General features: G+C 41.7%; 1 protein-coding gene across 4 annotated transcripts in view; it reads left to right on the forward strand.

The window, feature by feature from the left end:
- RPS6KA2 (ribosomal protein S6 kinase A2) overlaps positions 1-19,404 on the forward strand; it is a 185,492-nt gene that overhangs the window by 58,415 nt on the left and 107,673 nt on the right. Inside the window, exon 1 of one of the 4 annotated variants that reach the window (XM_079971865.1) lies at positions 13,941-14,757. The exons of the other annotated variants lie outside the window; for them this stretch is intronic. Within the exon in view, the coding sequence (XP_079827991.1) occupies positions 14,659-14,757 (99 nt within the window). The 5' untranslated portion in view covers positions 13,941-14,658. Of the gene's footprint in view, positions 1-13,940; positions 14,758-19,404 lie in introns of those variants that run through there. 4 annotated transcript variants of the gene reach the window in all.

Genomic DNA, 19,404 nt, shown 5'->3' on the forward strand with positions numbered 1-19,404 from the left:
GAATTTTACACAACAACCAACTTCGTTCTATGATCTCTCAGATGATCAGTGTGGAACTGAAAGCTCTGTTACCAGTGGAGACGAAGATGGTGACTTATCCTCTTGAGATGTTTGAGGAGTCAATATAAATTTATAAACATTTGAGACTTGTAACTTAAAGCCAATTTTTTAAAATGAATTTCTTTATTGTGACAATTTATCAGTTATAATTTAAATAGGTTGTGTGTTGCCTTACTTGTCTAAGCAGATAGTAATCTGCATTTCTGATGTTATGTAACTTGTCATTACTGATTATTTGTGTTTTATTTTCTCGAGATAATAGCATTTATTTTTAACTTTATATTGATTTTATTAGTGTTGCACTGAAAATACTATACCATGTAGATATGCTTATTAAAGAACATACTCATGTAGCAGACCTGAGTATTTTTATATTCCTTTTACTTTAAAAGCTACATTTCATACATATACAACATAATTAGAGTTCAAAGTTGATGGTAAATACATGGTTAGTGGCAGGCTTAGTGATTAACGTGAGTCATTCACATTGAATTTTCAGTTTCAAGTTTGGTGCAAAAAAAGCAAAGAATGTGAATTCACTGCATTGCCCCATTGAATAAAAGTATCTGTTCAGTTTTCGGTTGCCATCTGAACAAGTTTACCCATGAATAAACATGTATATTAACTAATCATATCATTTCCAATGCATCAAAATGAATATTCTCTAATATTCTCATTAATCGAGGATATTCTCGAGAATATTCTCCAAAAGATTATTCTTGAGAATTTAACATCACTAAGCAGCACAGTCTTGCTTTGCCTCTATCCTTGGTTTATGGTGTATTAGTCACACAAATAGGTCTGAGGTGAGGGAGAGGAATGATGAAATGGCTGCTTATATCATAAAGGCAGAGGCAGCTCCCTAAATCAAAGGAAAATGGCAGCACTCTCTGGTGCAGTTCCTTGAAGAAAGGGGTCTTCAGGAGTGCCCTCAGGTGAGCACTTTCCCAAATTAACTGGCACTTTCCCTTCCCTCTCAGCTTTAAAGGTACCCCTCCTGCCCATCTGAGCAAATCAGTTCAGGGGAAGAAAATGGACAGGCTCATTTGGCCATTATTATTAATATTGACAAATTGCATTGCTACATAATATAAAGACAGCATGTAATCATTGGCTGAAGTGCAACACAGTTTAAAGTGCTCTACAATGCAATAGATTGTAGCTACGATCCTGGTCCCCCATACCTGAGAGTAAGCTGCACTGCATTCAATGGTATTTCTGAGTAAATGTGGTTAGGACTGAGCTTATAAAAGGAAAAGAACTGGTGACCCCAAAAAGGAGACGATAGTATCAACTTGTTACTACCAGTAAAGGGTTCACATCATCTAGAGAATCAGTTCTTTTGCAGGTGCATCATAATTGTTTCCCCCTCCCCCCAGCATTTTATCAGTGCATATATGTGGATCAGACTCAGAAGGGGCGTAAAAATGAAAATGAATTGAAGGCACAGAAAGCCGCAACTCACATTACATGGTCCAAATCCAGAGTTAACTTTCAAAATTCTCCTGAATTCTACTAGAGGATTTGAACAAAAGGCAGAGCAAACCAAGGAATGGAATGTGGGAAGTCTTCTCACCCCTATATTTTACAAGCTTTGATTAAAATTCTAGCCTTTGCCATATAACGTGGAAAAGGGGAAGTCTTCATACTATGTAGTAGCTGCCATATTGTTGTTTTAATGCTCTAGGCCAGGGGTAGCCGTTGTGATGCGCTCTAGCTGCTGTTGCACTCCAGCTTCCCTTCATCCCTGACCATTAGCCATACAGTCTGGGGCTGTTTGTAGTCCAACAACATCTGAAGGGCACCCCTACTCTAGACTAATGGAGATGAAGGCAGGCAGCAAATGAATTCTTGAAGTAGAGGAAGACAGCAAAGGTCGTAAGTGACTTTGTGGGTCGTAAGAATCAGGGCCATCATGTCCAATAATACATGTTGCAACCAACTTCTGTTATTTGCTGTCTGGAAAATACAGTAAAGCAGTGTTTGCACTGTATATATTATATATAACAATTCATGTTTTTAAGTTGTGAGATTCTTTAAGTGAAGCATTAAGGCTATGCATTGTGTTGAGTAACTTGAGGAATTAAGGCCTATTGGAAGTGCAGGATTAGGCAGCCAGCGATCTGCCATTAGATCCATGCATTTATTCCCCCCCCCCATGCTGTTCCCCTCACCCTGTTGTTTATGCAGTTAGTTATTATAATCTCTCCATCAACAGGTTTGTGGCATATTATTTTATAGCTATTAAGCAGCACACTTCCTGCTGAACTTAAACTTGATAATGCCTCAGTAGCAATTGCCTAGTGAATGGCAGGAGATATAGGACAACTTGCTATTTTTGTCTTAAGACTCACAATTTATCATTTTGTGATTGAAAGCTGTATTTTTTTTCCCACCCACTAGTACCGTATCTTAGGGAAGCAAACCCACCAACATTTCACTCCACTACTTCCAGAATCAGGAGAAATTGAGAGATTTGTTTTAGCTCAGGGAAAATTTTGGTGTGGGGGGAGAGAGAGCAAGAGACATCAAGAGCCCCCTTCAGAGCTGGGGATTATGGGGGATGGGACCTTACATTTTGTTTTGTTTTTTAATCTCACAGCCTATTTCAATAAATGAAGACAGGCACACTCAAGTCCATTAAATGAATGGCTTTAGGTGCACGTAACTCTGCAGGAGTTCTTGCTGTGTCAAGATGGTTGCTAAAACTGTGCTCTTGATAAAGGATACCCCCACAAAAAATGGGCTTACAATAAATTGTATTTTGTAGTACCTGGAGTCCCCCCACCCCCACTTTTTACACCTGTCTGCATAAGAATGGGATGTGAGACTACATAGAAATCAAGATAATTATTACTTGTTAGAGCCTAAGCCTCACTGGCATAAGCGAGACTTCCTTCCGAGTAAAACAGTTAGCATTAAACTGAAAAGCTGCCTGCCATGCTCACTCCTCTGATTAGATCAGAGGTTTTCAACCTTTTGGGGTCCATGGCTCCCTTGACTAACTGCATTCTTTCTGCGGCACCCCTATGGGGCTCAGGAGCCCAGTTATGGCACCCCTTGCCTGCAGAGATGGCAGCCCCTCACACTTTCAAACACCCTCCCTTGTGGAGTGTTCCCTCAGTCTACTCTCTTCTCCCCTCTCTTTGGAAGTCCTCTGGGTAGCTGAACCTGCTGCCTCTGGTCTCTGAACTGCTCCCCTGCCCCAAAGAGAGGTATCTTCTCACACAGGGGCCTAGGTAGCACCTCCTGGCCAGCCCCAGAGGCACAATTCGCCTAGGGAGCTTGTAGTCAGAGCTGCTGCAACAAGTAGTGTGCAAGTCTTTGGAAGGCAGAGATGTGAGAGGGCATCAGAAGAAGGGAGGGAAGGAGAGAGGGACAGAGGCCAGGGTTGCCCACAGCACCCATGACCATCATTCAAGGCACCCCAGGGCACACTGGTTGAAAACCGCTGGATTACATATATTTGGGCTCCTCCAGAGAAACTACCTGTTTGCTGAACATTCATCCTGATTTAGAACAGAATTGTAGAGTTGGAAGGAACCCTAAGGGTCATCTAGCCCAACCCCCTGCAGTGTAGGAAGCGCAGCTAACAAAGTTTGTGCAGAGGTTCTATGGTGGTCTTAACTGAACTTCCATTCTTACTTGTTTGCAGGGCAGTTGTACTACCGTGAACATTTATCTTGATTTGCTTGCAGGGTGTTTATACATCTTCGTATCAATTGTTTATTCATCTCACACTTTTCTGTGCATTTATTTGTCAGTCTGTTAAACGCAAAAAGTCTCTGTTTTTCAAGTGGATTTGTTGCACTAGGGCAGTGGAACACTTTTAACTGTGCAAACTTAAGTTTCCGATATTCTGCTGAATGCCTCCTGCAAAATAGTGACAGTCGGGAGGCATCCTTGGTTTGCGAGGATAATAATCTAATTACTAACTTGTCTCCTTGCAACAACCACTGTAGAAAAGGTTCCCCTAGAGATGTTGGGAATGCCTCCCTTTAGCAGCCAATTTACACCTATAAGGAACAGAGAGTTTGCCACTGCAAAATGCCACTCTCAGAATTCAAAGCCTTTATGTCCTTCCTCTCCTTCCCCAGCCCTGCACACTTTAATTCAAAGCCAACAGCTGTGTAGCTCTCTTTCCTTTTGCCAATAGCCATTTGCTATATCATTCTCTTCTCTTAGTGGGTGTGGAGAGGCAGGGAGAAGCTGAACTTTCCAGTAGTAAAAACATCTGATTTGCACTGATGCTTTTGGGAACAAAGTTCAGAGGAGAAATATTAACATTTTCTTTTAAGGTATGTTTTGTCAGTTTCTTTATTATAACCTGGTAGAAACATAACTGCTGATGATCACATACATTGTTGGCATGCCATTTTGCTTTGCTATAAAGTGAAAGAAATCAAGATTATAAAGGCTTATATATAAGTTAGTAAGCAATAGTTATATGGTGTCTGTCCTAGAGGTTTTGCTTGCATAGATATAGTGAAACACACACTCATAAGCTGTTACTTTTATAACTGACCATTGAAGGATTGTGTTTACCCTAAGACTACTCTGAAAGTAGTTGGTGTCCCGGCTAAACTGGAGCAGTTGTGAGTTTGCTGAAATATGTGAAAAGGCTGTTCTGTATTTGGCATTGTTCACAAACTAATTTAATTTAAATCCATTTGGCCACTTCCTTTCTTTTCCTTTCCATTAAGACAAGTTCGAAGACAATAACTCTTCTTGATCAAATGTTTGCAACTCAGGAAATATTAAACCCTAGATGTAAAGAAGTGTTTAGGTTTTGCTCCAAGGTATTAAACTGAAGAATTCACTTGCTTTTATCAGACAGTCCAAATGCAAGTGATATACACTTTACTGAGAGCAAGTCACATCAATGTCAATGTGAATTAGTGTGCTCAGAACTGCAGATTTATATCCTGATCCTATCCAACTCAGGCTGTGTACACATAGGCAGCTTACCGCACAGTGAGGTTGCTTCCCCCCACTGAATATTAAATCACATACCAGGGGGTGGGGGTAGAATATCTTCACCCAATGAACATTACCTGTTTGGTTTCCATGCCCCTGCAACTCCCCCAATTTCTATCCAATGAAACTGATATCTATGCATGTGCTACCATGTGCAATGACTGTCTCAGATATGCATACCTCATGTTAACTGTGGCTTATGTTTTCAAATTGGATGGAAGCTGGTTTGAGGGGAAACACACCAAACAGCAGTATTTCTCAAGAAACTACAGGATAGATATGGATTGTGGCTAACATTGTGTGTACACAGCTTCAAACACCAGTAGTGAGTGTACCCTGGAGCCAGAGTAAATGCCACTGTGTACATAGTCCTAGCAGTGAGATATTTCAATAGGTAATGTAGATTACATTTTGCAGCCTTAATCTTATGGTGATTATTTTTGAGTCAAATTTTCTCCCAAAATATTAGGCAGGCGTTCCTCAGAGTTAAAAAAAAACCCCCCACAAACAAGATCATAATCCAGCTAAGAGTTACAGCATTCACCTAAGCATCTTTGCTCATAAGTAAGTCTCATTGCTTTAAATGGGACTTGATTTCTAGATGAGTGTGCTTGTGAATGATGGCCTTAGACATTCTAACAGTGTGCTGGATTGTGGCCCATCTTGTGTCTACAAACATTAATAAATTTCAGAAGAATTTCTTTTCAGTAAGGTAACCTACTGTTCTTCAGCAATCTTACAAAAGAGAACCTCATTAATTACAGTTTATCCACAGATGGCTTTGAAAAGAGATTCTGGTTTTCCATTCCAAAATTGCACAGGTATTGTCATACCAAGCCCTTACCTGTTTCTGAGTAATGAAACTCTTACTTTAACAAAAGAAAACAAAAAAGCTAACTTGAACACTGTACAATAAATTCTGCCGTACAAAAATGTAGTGTGTGTGTGTGTGTTGAAATTAAACCATGCTTAATTATAAAATCTCAACAAAGGAAAATTTGCCATTTTGTGAATGAAGAAGCCGTCATAGAAACCCGAACTGTATAACAGGTAGGTCAGGCAGTGTTTTCCTAGTCAGTTGGCAACCTATTCCTGAGTACGTGGTAAACAGAAGCATTCTAACTCTTGAATGCAATATTCTTCCTGTTGGTAATTTCTAATGTATACAATGAATTATGCTATAGAGCAGCTTTCTTCATCCTGCTTCTCTACTGCATCTACTACTGTTTTTATTGTTGTTTTCACAGTGCAACAAGGTAGGATATCACTCTGCAGCAAAGTCAACATTGCATCTCTATTGCCAGAAGAAATGATACAAAAAAACCTCACACTGCACATGATCTACGTACTTATTTAAAGTTACACTGTCTAATGGTTGCACAAATCAAATTTTTGTTCCACCAGTAAAATTACCAAGGGTATACTTAATTCATCGGAAAAGATGTCAGAGACTGTCAAAAACTCAATGTGGTTTCTTGTCAGGTCTTTCCACACTAGTACAATGCTATGCAAAGTAATCAGACACCAGGTTTTTTTTAAATATTCTGCTCTATATTCTTTCCAATCTATTTCTCCAGCTAGTTGGATGATGAGGCAGACATGTAGCAGATGTTGAAATCTCCTCTGCATCTTTATTGAATCAAATATATATATATATATATAAGTCCTTTCTAAGTGGACAGAAATAGGTCTGAGATAAATTGAATAAATTGGAGCATATGTGGTTATCATGGTTACTTGAGATGGGTATGGAGACTGTTGACTGATTGGATTTCAACTACCACAATCACTTTTAAAATCTCCTACCCATTTAGAACCCCAGATTGTCAGAACATGTTTTTTTCCCCCTACAGTGATTCTATCTAAGAACAGATGGATGAAGGTGGTTTTTTTAAATCGCCAAATATATTACTAATATTTGATAATTAAGACCACATATCTCCCAAAAGAAGATAATTCTCCTGCAAGTCTCAGATGAGAAGGAGACTGGACGGAGGGGGTGCAATTCCATACATTAACATTGATCTTAGAAGCCAAGCCTGATTTGGGTCAGTTGACTCCCCTGCCTCCAGCAGTCTCTTGGGCCCCAGTGTTGAAGAGTGTCCCCCATCTTTCGAGCCTACATTTCAAAGGACAGCCCATTATTTGAAGGCATCCTATATTTGACGTGTTGCCAAGCAGCAGCAATGCACTCCCCCCGGAAGTGAAATGAGGGAGAGGGAGACAAGGTCAGGGTGTACCAGCAGAGCCAATCCAGTGCACCTGCCAGCACACCTGTGTAGCCCCAAGCTCACTGTCACCTCTTCTGGAGGCTAGTGCTGCAGCTCCATCCCACCAGGTAAGCTGCTCCTGCTGTCTGGTCCAAGTCCAGTTTAATGAACTTTAAGGAGGGAGACCCAGGGGGCTGGATGTTGCCTATTAACAAGTAGCACCCTGACAGCAGACTAAGCAGGCATAGCAGACTAAGCATGGGTCACAGGTTTTCCCATGATGGTAAGTTGTATGATTTTCTATTTAAATTTTAGTTTGAACTTACACATGTAAATTAGCATGTGTAAATTTTATTGAAATCTGCATTCTCTTTTGTCATCCTTTTTTTTAAAGGGGGTGGAGAGCAGGACATACAAATGGATGCTGGGGCCAGGATGGGGCATTTCCATTTGTGAACTGCTTTGAATCAAGTTGTCTTAGGTTCCAATCCATAAATAATAGGGGAAAAGATCTTAAGTAAGTGTATATGATGTTCCTACTCCTTGGTGTGGTGCCAGTCTGGCAGGTGCATTACAGAGCAGAATAAGGATCTGCATGTGGGCACTTCTAACGTAGTAGTTCCTGCATCTACAGTATATATCAAACTGACAGTTTTATGAGCGAGGCACTCTATGTAACCAAAACGGAAATACGGATACGCCTAAGGGCTGCCTCCACAAGTGATTTATCTGCAGTAACTACGTAGCATGAATAGTGATGGCCAGCAACTTGGATGGCATAGGAGGAAAATTAGACAAATTTGTGGCAAATAAGACTATCAATGGCTACTCAGGTATCAGAAGCTGCATGCCTCTGAATATTCATTTGTTGTTGGAAATCGCATGTGGGAAGAGTTTCAGGTTGGCCACTGTCAGAATAGGATGCTGAATTAGATGGGCATTTGGTCTGATCTGGTAGGGCTCTGCTAAAATATCACCTGCGGTATCAGCATCTGTTTCCCTAAAGAATTGTTCCTCATAACTTCTCTGATAAGTGAGCCTCAGCCTACAGATGACTTACAAACAAGTATCTGCCTCTTTTCTTCCCATCCCATCTCTTTTTTTATGTCCTGTCTATCAGGCTGTACCATGTACAATACAATCTTATGCATGTATACTTGGAACTAAGGATTGTGGCCTAAACTCTTATGCACTGTGGGTAGGATAATTTTTAATGCTTAATAATAATCAAACAGGTAAATTTGTGTTCTTGTTATCATCTGCCAAAAAATGCTTAAGGTAAGGCTTATGTGGGTGGAAAGTGGCTTTTAAATATCCCTTTAAAGTTTAATTTAGGGCATTTTGTTTTTTTTAAGACTGGGAAAGCAATGTATGTTGTTCCTGCAATGGCAAACCATCAGCTATGGACTCTCTGAGCCATTTGGGGATCTGCTTTTCACAGGCTCCTGAATGTGTGTGGAGAGCCTATATGGCATTATTGGAGAGGAAGGGTGGGATATAAATTCAATAAATTATTGTTACATCTAAATTTTTGCATATGATCTCTGAGTAGGTAACATGAGGTTCTCTACTTTTGAATCTTGAGAGCCAATTGTTATTCCTTGCCTTAAATCACAAACATCTCAAGGCAACTTACATCAATATAACAAAAGCATACAATAAGACTTAAACAGAGTAAAGGTGATAATATATAAATATCCAAAAGTTAAATCACCCACACTCTTTCTTTGCTAGGCCAGTACTGAAAAGACCCTCCCTCCTTCTTGTAGCCACCCTTTGTACTATAGCAATGCAGTTCTCAGCCAGAGCCCACTCTTAGGCTATGTGCACCCTTCTCTGCTTGTAGCAGAGGGAGAATTTCCCCCCGCAACCCATAAAAATTCATGCTCGTCCTCAGCATGCTTTGTTCAATCTAGATTGATTGTAGATCCTGCTCGCCTGACAAGTAGTTGGGCATGGTTGCTTGGTATGTGTTTGAAAACGCTTCCCTTTACAAGATCACACATTTGAAAACCCTCCTTTTGTGATCTTGGTGTTTGTCCAACAACAATGTCATTGGGCAGATGTGGATACACCCCTCCATTGCCAGGACCATGCTTTCAGATGGACACACTGCAGGGCAATGTAGAATTGATCTGCGATAAGGTTTTATTTTGGGGATGAAACCAGTTTGTCAGTAAGTACTTCTCAGGGGCAAAAAATATGAAATAGATCTATATTGTTTATGGACTACATAGAAAAAACAAATAGCTTCCGTTTCCCCCCAAGAAAAATATGTCATGTGTACAGAGTCTTAAGTGTGCCTTTGGGCACACAGTGGATATCTGCCTAGGACTGGGGCATGCCTAGAAGGAGCAAACCTGACATGTTTCCGTACTGGCCATGCCACTCTAGGTCTTCTGGCTCTCCTCTTTTCTCCTCTGACCCTACAGATACTCATGAGCACATCTGAGCCTCAGTCTAATTGTGTAAACAGGTTCTAAAAATGCACTATAGAATGGTGTTTCCTTCTGCTTTTTTTCTACTGCATTGTACACACTACCATGTGTGTGTGCTTTCTATCATTTTTAGCCATGTTTTCTAGTTCAGTAAGATCTTAAAATTGCTTATTGCTCTTCCAGGTTTTGTTCCATCAGGAAGTTGTTCTCTATTTTTCAATTCTGTTCCTTAATAGTAATATCACATGTGACTGTGCAGACCCTTGCAAACACCACCAGATAAAATGCTAAGAACTTTTATTTATTAGAAAATTTGCACATGGTGGTTTATTAATAGCGTTATTAATTATAGCTATCCATCAAATGGTAGTCTTTATAGCCAATATTTTCCTGATTGATTAAGACTACACCCAATATTTTTGATGGAAAAAGTTACCACTTTCAACAACTTTTGCTAATCAGCTTCCCCTCACCCTGTGATTGATTTCAACCCTTGACATCAGCCATGGAGACAGGGTGTGGTGCCAATCAATGGAGTAGTTGTGACATTCTCCAAAGATGAGAACTTCCTTGAACATACATGTCTTATTCCAAGCGAAAAACAAATCAACGAAAGCTCCTGTTTTGTTTTGCAGACGTTATCTTTGATTTCCCCCTATTCTGCCTGGAGAAACATAAAACTGGTCAGCCTGTAGCTCTAGAGTTTTTCATTAGTTTACTTTAGAAACAATCGTCCATCTGGAATGGTCATCCTGAGGTCACTTTTATTAGGAATCTTAAATCCCACGTTACATTGAAGGCTTCAGTGGAGGTAGGAGAATTCCCAGAAGAACTTTCCTATTGAAAACAGGACTCTACTTTAACAATGGAGTTGTGATGCAAAAGTAAGCTCTCCATGGCATATTGTGCCAGGCTGAGCTAAATGACCATACACTGAAGCTATTGCTGGATGCTGCCCATTGACTTGCAGGGGTCAGCACTGTTCCAGGGCTACTAAACAAATTGTCTTCTGCTGCACAATCTTGAGAAAGGCATCGTTCATCATATCGTGCTGTAAGCTGTTTATTGCTGAATACAAACTTCCTGGATTCTATTGCACATGCACTCACAGTGGTTGTCTTCTAATGATTTTGATGAATTGTAATCGAAAATCAGAAGCTACTTATGCTGAACCCTGCCACTGGTCCATCTAGCCTAAGGTCACCAGATGTTCCTGTTTCCCGGGGACAGTCCCCTGATTTACAAATCATTCCCCATACAAAATCCATTGAAGTTGAAAAGTGTCCTTGGATTCATTGAAAAAAATCTGGTAACCTTAATCTAGCCCAGTATCTTCAACACTGGCTGTAAACCCCTTTCCTGAATTTCAGATAGATCTTTCCAAGTCCTACCTAGAGATGCTAGGGACTGAACTTTCTATATGCCAAGTACATGCTCTGTCACCAAACAGTAGCTGTTCCCCAGAAGCCACACTGTTCTGTACTAAAATTGCCAGCATGTTATTTACCCCTGACCCCCCCCCCTCATATCTCTCTTTATGCATATCCATTTATTGATTTCTCTCCCCTCTCCTTCTGTGGTGGTAGAAGTTCCTCTGAGGGGAGTCAATTAATTAGTTACTAGCATGAATCCCTAATCTCAGTTTTTTACAATGTAAATTGCTTCAATCATTGTTTGTCTGTAACTACATTGAAGCAATTTCCAATTTAATTTATTTTTGGCTTGTCCCTGTTTATTGGAACCCTGTTGATTGGAACCCCATTACGTATACCTTGGGTATATTTTATTGTCTGCAAATAAAGTCTGTGTAGGTCTTTTGCTGGGATATAAAACAGTCTTCATCCTCCTGCATAGGCAAAATCTTCAAATTTACAATTTCCATTTTTTGTATTATATTTGTATTCAGTCATAAATCACACCAGATTTGCCAGATCAAAATAATAGTAGCAGCAGCAGCTTCAAAAGTGTACATTAATAATAATAATAATTGCAAAACAATGGACGGTTTAAAATTGTATGGGATCAAAGACTGCAGTGCCAGAAACCAGAGGCCTTCCTTTTGGGCATCGTTGACCAGAGGGTGCTAAGGAATGACCGAACATTTTTTATGTATGCAACAATAGCAGCAAGGATACTCGTTGCGAAGCATTGGAAAACCCAAGATCTACCCACACTGGAAGAATGGCAGATGCAACTGATAGACTATATGGAACTGGCTGAGATGACTGGCAGAATTCGAGACCTGGGAGAGGAGACGGTGGAAGAAGATTGGAAGAAATTTAAGGACTGTTTGCAAAAATATTGTAAACTGTATGAATGTTAAGGAGGATGCTTGATCACAAACAACTTGGCACCATTGAATTAGATAAACTGAATTATGAAGATAAGCTAAATTTAGGAAAAAATCAACTTTTAGATAATGATTAGGCTAAATTAAAAAGTTTTTAAAAAGTTAAATGAATATATCTAAAATTTAAGATATAACATTGGAAAATTAGATAAGGTGGGGACAAGGTGATAAATTGCTGAATTAATTTTTATATTTTGGAACGTAGGAGAGGGAGATGTGAGGAAGTCCAAAAAGGATAAGAAAATATGTTATGAAATGTGATGTTTTTTGTATGTTTTGTTTATTATGTTATAATTTAAAAAAAACAAACTATTAATAAATATTATATATATATATATATATAAACAAAGACTGTAGTGCCTTTCTGACCACAGAGAGGCATTAAAACTACTGTTTCAACAGCTGGAGCCAGTTTGTCCAGGAATTCTTTAACAAGACTTAGTTGTGATTCCTGTATTGCAGTGGGTCAACCTGGATGACCCCGGTAGATGACTCTACAATCTTATGATTCTAAGACAGGATGGACACATGCTGTTGTCCAAACACTTTAACAATGCCCTCAAGTGAGGTAATCAGGAATTGACCCAATAAGATGCTAATTACATATGAAGGTATTTCTTGTGTGCACACATTCTAGTACAGTAAGTGGTGCATGAATATGATGGACAAGAAGAGTTGTATTGGGGTTTCATGAGACTAGAACTTATAATATCTTTCTGTCTTTTCTTATATTTCTGGCTGGGTGGCAAATGGCAGTTGACCAGCATAATCAGCTGAGACAACAAAGAGGAGTGCCTATAGGTGTCATAAGACATAATTAGCAACTTTCACACATGATAGATTCCTCTTTTTAAGGCTGAATGATTGGTGGCAGTGGCCTCTGGGAACTATCTTCAGCTTTGTGTTGTCATCTACATGTATCTGACCATCCCAACTGAGTCATGAATAAGTCACCAGAGAAATTCAGTGTCGCTGTGGGAAGGAGGCATCTCCATATTGTAACCTTTTAGCCTGGAGACGGAATATTAGCAAGAGGGAGGTGCAATATTAGTTTGGTGGAACAAATGTGGGGAAGAACTTTGGAAATTTTAAAACATTAAAGAAATTCCCTACCCCTTCAGCTGAGATAGACAGAAATGTTCCCATGAGAAATTGCCAGCATAGGCTTCCAGAAGAAGAAAAAGAAACCTTCAAGTTTCCCATTCAGTGGAGTGGCCATTTTGGCAACTGTTACTGCTGGATTACGGAAACTGTGGCCCTGCAGACTCCAACTCCCATGAGCCTCAGCCAGCAGAGGTCAGAGAGGATGTAAATTAGAATCCAAGGACATCTGGAGGGCCACAGGGTCCTCTTCTTTGCAACAGCAACAGCTCTTTGGTGATACCAGTGCTCATTTAGACATTTAATGTCGCAAGAACATAATAGCAGCAATGTTTTATAATTTATGTACGTGACTCATTCAGAGCTTGGTCCTTCGGATGCAAATGTCAGCTGGCCCCCCAAGTGTTGCTCTTCCACCCAAACCCTTTGGGCACTCCTTTGCATTTTTAACATCCCTTTAATATCACTGCCATGCAGACTATCGGGATGATTAAAGAGGATGGCTTTTAAGTGCCTCTAAGTGCATTTAAGGTGAAACTGTGGTTCTGAAAAGTCAAGGTGGTGGTATGCAGCTGGTGAGTACTGGAATGTGAGCTTGTATGTAGAGATCCGATGGAATCTTTTAGTTCTGTAGCAAGGCAAATGAAGAAATCTGATGTTTCAAGGTCTTGAGTGTTCTCTCTAAAACTGAACCAATTTTTTTCTTTGTGGGGGCGGGGTTGGTTGAAACTCTAGAAAAGTCATAAAGGAGGAAAGACATTCACAACAGCAGTTAGAAATAAAGGCTTGGGAAGCCGCATCTCTTCTGCAGCAGCCTGATGTGACTGACTGATTGACTGACAGGAGAAATCTCCCAGGAGAATCTCCTTTGTCGAGCAGCTCATCTCTTCCCAAATCGGACCAGGATAATTATAGCTCTCCCTCGCTCTGCTGCAGTTTGCAAGCAGCTTAGGGCGGGAGTGCAGCAGGGCGCCTGCTTCCACCGCGCTATCCGGCAGAGCCAGGAAATTGACAAAAGACCTGCTTTAACCAAGAGGACAACTAATAGGCACATTTAATATTTATCTCCCATCTGCAAGGGCTGGGGATTTGGAGCTTATAATGCGGGCAGCAAGAGCCCGGCTCCGATTGGACGTAGTAGCGGGACCGAAGGCGAGGGAGGGGCGCGAAGAGGCAGCGAGTTGGGCTGGCAGTTGCAGCGAGGAAATGTAAACACCGGCGGCGGAGGCGGAGCGAAAAAGGCGCTTCATCTGCTCCGGGCAGCGAGCCGCGGGCGGCGGGGGCGCTTCTGGAGATGCGCCTGGGAGGGGCTTAGCTCTCTGTCTCTCTCTCTCCCCGGGACTGGATGAATCCCCGAAGGGAGCTCCCTTCTCCTGGCTGCCCAAGTGAGGAAGGCTCGCCCTCCGCTTCTCCTCCTCGGATGGATCTAACGCGGGATTGTGCCGGGCTCCCCTAGCCGCGCGCGGCCACTGCGGCTTCTCGGTCGCCTCCCCTGCCTGCTGCCCTTCCAGACGCCGGGGCAATGGAAATGAGCATGAAGAAGTTCACAGTGCGCAGGTTCTTCTCGGTCTACCTCCGCAAGAAGTCTCGCTCCAAGAGCTCGAGTCTCAGTAGATTTGAGGTAACCAAAAAATAATAATACCCGGCACGGTCTTAACTTCACCGGCGTCTGACCAAATGCTCGATGTTCCAAGTTCCAAAAGATAGTTTTTTCTCTCTCTCTCCCTCTTGGGCTCATTGCTGCGGAATTTGCTAGTGACGTTGCTGGTGCAAGAGTCTTAGGACAAGGGAAAAACTGTGTGATTTTAAAAAATGGTTTCATTTGTTTGTTGTTTAGTCGTTTAGTTGTGTCCGACTCTTCGTGACCCCATGGACCAGAGCACGCCAGGCACTCCTGTCTTCCACTGCCTCCCGCAGTTTGGCCAGACTCATGTTTGTAGCTTCGAGAACACTGTCCAACCATCTCGTCCTCTGTCGTCCCCTTCTCCTTGTGCCCTCCATCTTTCCCAACATCAGGGTCTTTTCCAGGGAGTCTTCTCTTCTCATGAGGTGGCCAAAGTATTGGAGCCTCAGCTTCAGGATCCGTCCTTCCAGTGAGCACTGAGGGCTAATTTCCTTAAGAATGGATGCGTTTGATCTTCTTGCAGTCCATGGGACTCTCAAGAGTCTCCTCCAGCACCATAATTCAAAAGCATCAATTCTTCGGCGATCAGCCTTCTTTATGGTCCAGCTCTCACTTCATTTGTTTATCAAAAGTAATTTCACTTTCCAGCTGAAGGGTGGAAGGTGGTGTTGGGGAGCGTTAGAACCAACGAAGTAGACCCCATGGGGAAACCATTTTCTCAGTTTTACAACTGTTTCCCTAAAGGTGTGGTCTCTTACTCATTTTATTCCACCCTCCTTCCAAGGAGCTCAGGGTAGTTCTCCTACCCTGCCCCCAAGAAATCCTCACAACAACCTTGTGAGGTAGGTTAGGCTGGGAGGCTGGGAGTGGCCCAAGGTCACCCAGTGAGCCCAGTGGAGAGCTGAACTGAGTTCTCCCCAGTCCTGCTTCCAGACTTTTAACCACTCCGTATGTTCCCACGGTGCTGCAGTGTTAGCCTGTCTACAGATAGCTGTCCCCTCAAGACCTCTCTTATTTGTGCATGGTAAGGCTAAGGTAGGTTTGTGCTTCAGGTGGAAATAAATAAGACTTCTGTGGAATTTGGAAGCCTTCCGAGTCCAGTGGCAGGCAGCATCTCCATCCTTTTGGGTCATGTCAGTCTTTGAAGCCAGTGGTGCATCTGTTCATTTTGCAACTAGTGTAAGCTGGTACAAGAGATTGTAAAGATTGCTAAGACCCAGTTTCACACACATTAGCATAAACGGCATAAAAAATTTACAGCACAAAGCCCAGGAGCAAGTCCTACTGAGTAAGGACCCAAGTAGAGTATGCACAGGATTGCAGCTGGACAAGACATGCCAGTACATGCCTACTGACATGCCAGTACATGCCTAAGCAAGTTCAGTTGAACTTTCTCCCAGGTAAAGATAAGTGTACAGTGGTACCTCGGGTTAAGAACTTAATTTATTCTGGAGGTCCGTTCTTAACCTGAAACTGTTCTTAACCTGAGGTACCACTTTAGCTAATGGGGCCTCCCACCACCACCGCACCATCGTGTGAATTCTGTTCTCATCCTGAAGCAAAGTTCTTAACCCGAGGTACTATTTCTGGGTTAGCGGAGTCTGTAACCTGAAGTGTCTGTAACCCGAGGTATCATTGTATCTTAAACAGGGTTGTGGCTTTAAAAAGGTTTTCTGCTCTGCTTTTCCAATTCCTCTCCCTTGATCCCAACTACTGCAACTGAGAGTTTTGCTAAGGAACTGTGTTTGATTCTATGGAGGTGTTCCTTGCTCATGGTCGCACTGTTTGAAAATGGATTTTATTTTGCTGGATTTTATTTTCCCCACGACGGGGTGAGCTCCCGTTGCTCGGTCCCTGCTCCTGCCAACCTAGCAGTTTGAAAACATGTCAAAGTGCAAGTAGATAAATAGGTACCGCCCCGGCGGGAAGGTAAACGGCGTTTCTGTGTGCTGCTCTGGTTCTCCAGAAGCGGCTTAGTCATGCTGGCCACATGACCTGCTGTACGCCGGCTCCCTTGGCCAATAAAGCAAGATGAGCGCCGCAACCCCAGAGTCAGTCACGACTGGACCTAATGGTCAGGGGTCCCTTTACCTTTACCTTTATAAGCTGGCAGCCTTTATAAGTACCTGATTCAGACAATGCAGTACTGCATTTCCTCTGAGAAGAAACTATTCTTCCCAGAGAGAAGTGAACCTTCAAGAGGAGGGGAGGGGATGTTTAAGGGGAATTAAGAGCTAAAGGAAGTGGGAACACTGAAATTTTCTGTGTTGGGGTGGATCAGATTTCTCTGTTCTTTCTTGATGCTGCTTTCTGGCTTTCCACTTAGAACAATATATCTGCATTTTAAAAGCATTTGAAATACAACATAAAAAAAGGATTGCTAAAGTTAAGGCAGGGAAAGCCCACCCCTAGTGGTCAGTATTGAACAAAAAGATCTTTTAACAACATTAAATAATGTAAAACTATTTTCAGAACAAGCAGAATGTGCACCTTTTAATTTTTGCTGATCTTAGCAATGCTGACATGCTTCATAGTTAAAATTGCAAAAGCTGCCTTAGGGAAACCATGACCATCCACACCTTCCTTCACTGTCAAGGCGCACGTACGTCTTTGCCCCAGTTGGACAGCTGCTTGATGGAGTTGATGCCAAGTAAATGCCAGCAGTTTTCAGAAGTGGACATCTTCTGAGAAGGCTACCATATGGATTCAGGGCAAGTGAATGGCAATTGGTCATCTATTTTAGCACCCAGTAGGGTTATTATGGTCACTGACCAGAGATGTTCAAGAGGTGATTTTTTAAAAAAGAAAAAGGTGCAAGAATTCTTTCTATTTGACTGTGTTACTTAGGAATACTTTGTTACAATAGTATTTAATGTTTTTGTTGTCACCTGATTGTGGCAGTGGATTCCTCACCCTCCACTGGGGTGGCTCCAATACTCTCAGTTGTTTTTATAGTAATGTGGGATAGAAATATTGGGAACAGAGAAGCAATGTGTTTAATAATAATAATAATAATAATAATAATAATAATAATAATAATAATTTAGTTGTACCCTGCCCATCTGGCTGGGTTTCCCCAGCCACTCTGGGCGGCTCCCAACCAAATATTAAAAACACAATACATCATTAAACATTAAAAACATCCCTAAACCGGGCTGCTTTCAGATGTCTTTTAAAAGTCAGATAGTTGCTTATTTCCTTGACATCTCATGGGAGGGTGTTCCACAGGGCAGGTGCCACTGCCGAGAAGGCCCTCTGCCTAGTTCCCTGTAACCTCACTTCTCACAGTGAGGGAACCGGCAGAAGGCCCTCGGCGCCTACAATTCTTTGTAGGAAAAAAGTTCCATGTTCAAATGGGGCTTAGTTATGAGAAGACATGTGTGTCTAATATTACTTATAGTTTAGTTACTAGGTGGCACTGAACTTAATTGTATTGGTTCCTGAGATCATCCTATATATGTGAGGACTGGACAATAGTTAATGTAACACTAGTTTTGTTTTGGTTTTTTTAAGATTGGAGGCGGGGGTAGAAATTACAGTCCAGTTAGCTTAAAGTCTGTTCTGGCAAAAATGTCTGGAAATCATTATTAAAAATAGGCTGAGTGGATAGGTGATAAAATGGCAAATGCAATTCAATTGCAAACATGTGCAAAGTGATACATGTTGAGGCAATGAATCCTAATTCCACGCATAAGCTCATGGGGTCTGAACTTGGTGTGTCTTGACCAGGAATGAGTCCTTGGGGTTGTAGTGGGTAGTTCTATGAAGATGTTGACCCAGTGTGCATCAGCTGTGATAAGGGCAGATTCCATGGTAAGGATTATTAGGAAAGGAATTGAAATTAAAACTGCCACTATCATAATGCTGCTATACAAATCTGTAGTGCAGCCACATTTGGAATACTGTCTACATGCAGGAGTGCCCAAATTTTTTTCAATGAGCGCCAGATTTGATTAAGTGAACATGTGTGAGGCCCGACCAAAGTTGTTGAGCTTTAGGATTGAAGTTGCTGAACTTTTTTTAGGATTTTACCCCAGGCCATATACTGCCACGGGGACCAGATTAGGCCCCCGAAACGGACTTTGGACATGCGTGGTCTACAGTTCTGGTTGCCTCACCTCAAAAAGGATATTGTTGAGTTGGAAAAGGTTCAGAAAAGGGCAACCAACTTGATCAAGGGGGTGGTGCGACTCCCCTGTGAGGAAAGGTTGCAGTGTTTGGTACTTTTTAGTTTAGAGAAAACACAAGAAAGAGGTGACATAATAAAAAGTTTACAAAATTATGCATGGCATGGAGAATGTGGATGGAGAAAAGTTTTTCATAGTGCTAGTGCTAATGGGCATCCAGTGAAGCTGAATGTTGAAGATTCAGGTCAGATGAAAGAAACTACTTCACACCGCACATAGTTAAAACAATTGAATTTGCTCCCAACTTGGATCACATCAGAAGAGGGTTAGAGAAACGCATGGAGGATAGGGCTATCAATGGCTACTAGCCACAATGGCTCTCTTCTTTTTCCACAATTGCCTTTGAATACGAGTTGCTGGGGATTGCAGGTGGGGAAAGCGAGGTTGTGCTCAGTTTCTGCTTGTGGGTTTCCTATAGGCACCTGGTTGGTCACTGTAAGAACAGGATGTTGGACTA

Source organism: Podarcis cretensis (assembly GCF_951804945.1).
Source record: "Podarcis cretensis genome assembly, chromosome: 3".
Classification (NCBI taxonomy): Eukaryota; Metazoa; Chordata; class Lepidosauria; order Squamata; family Lacertidae; genus Podarcis; species Podarcis cretensis.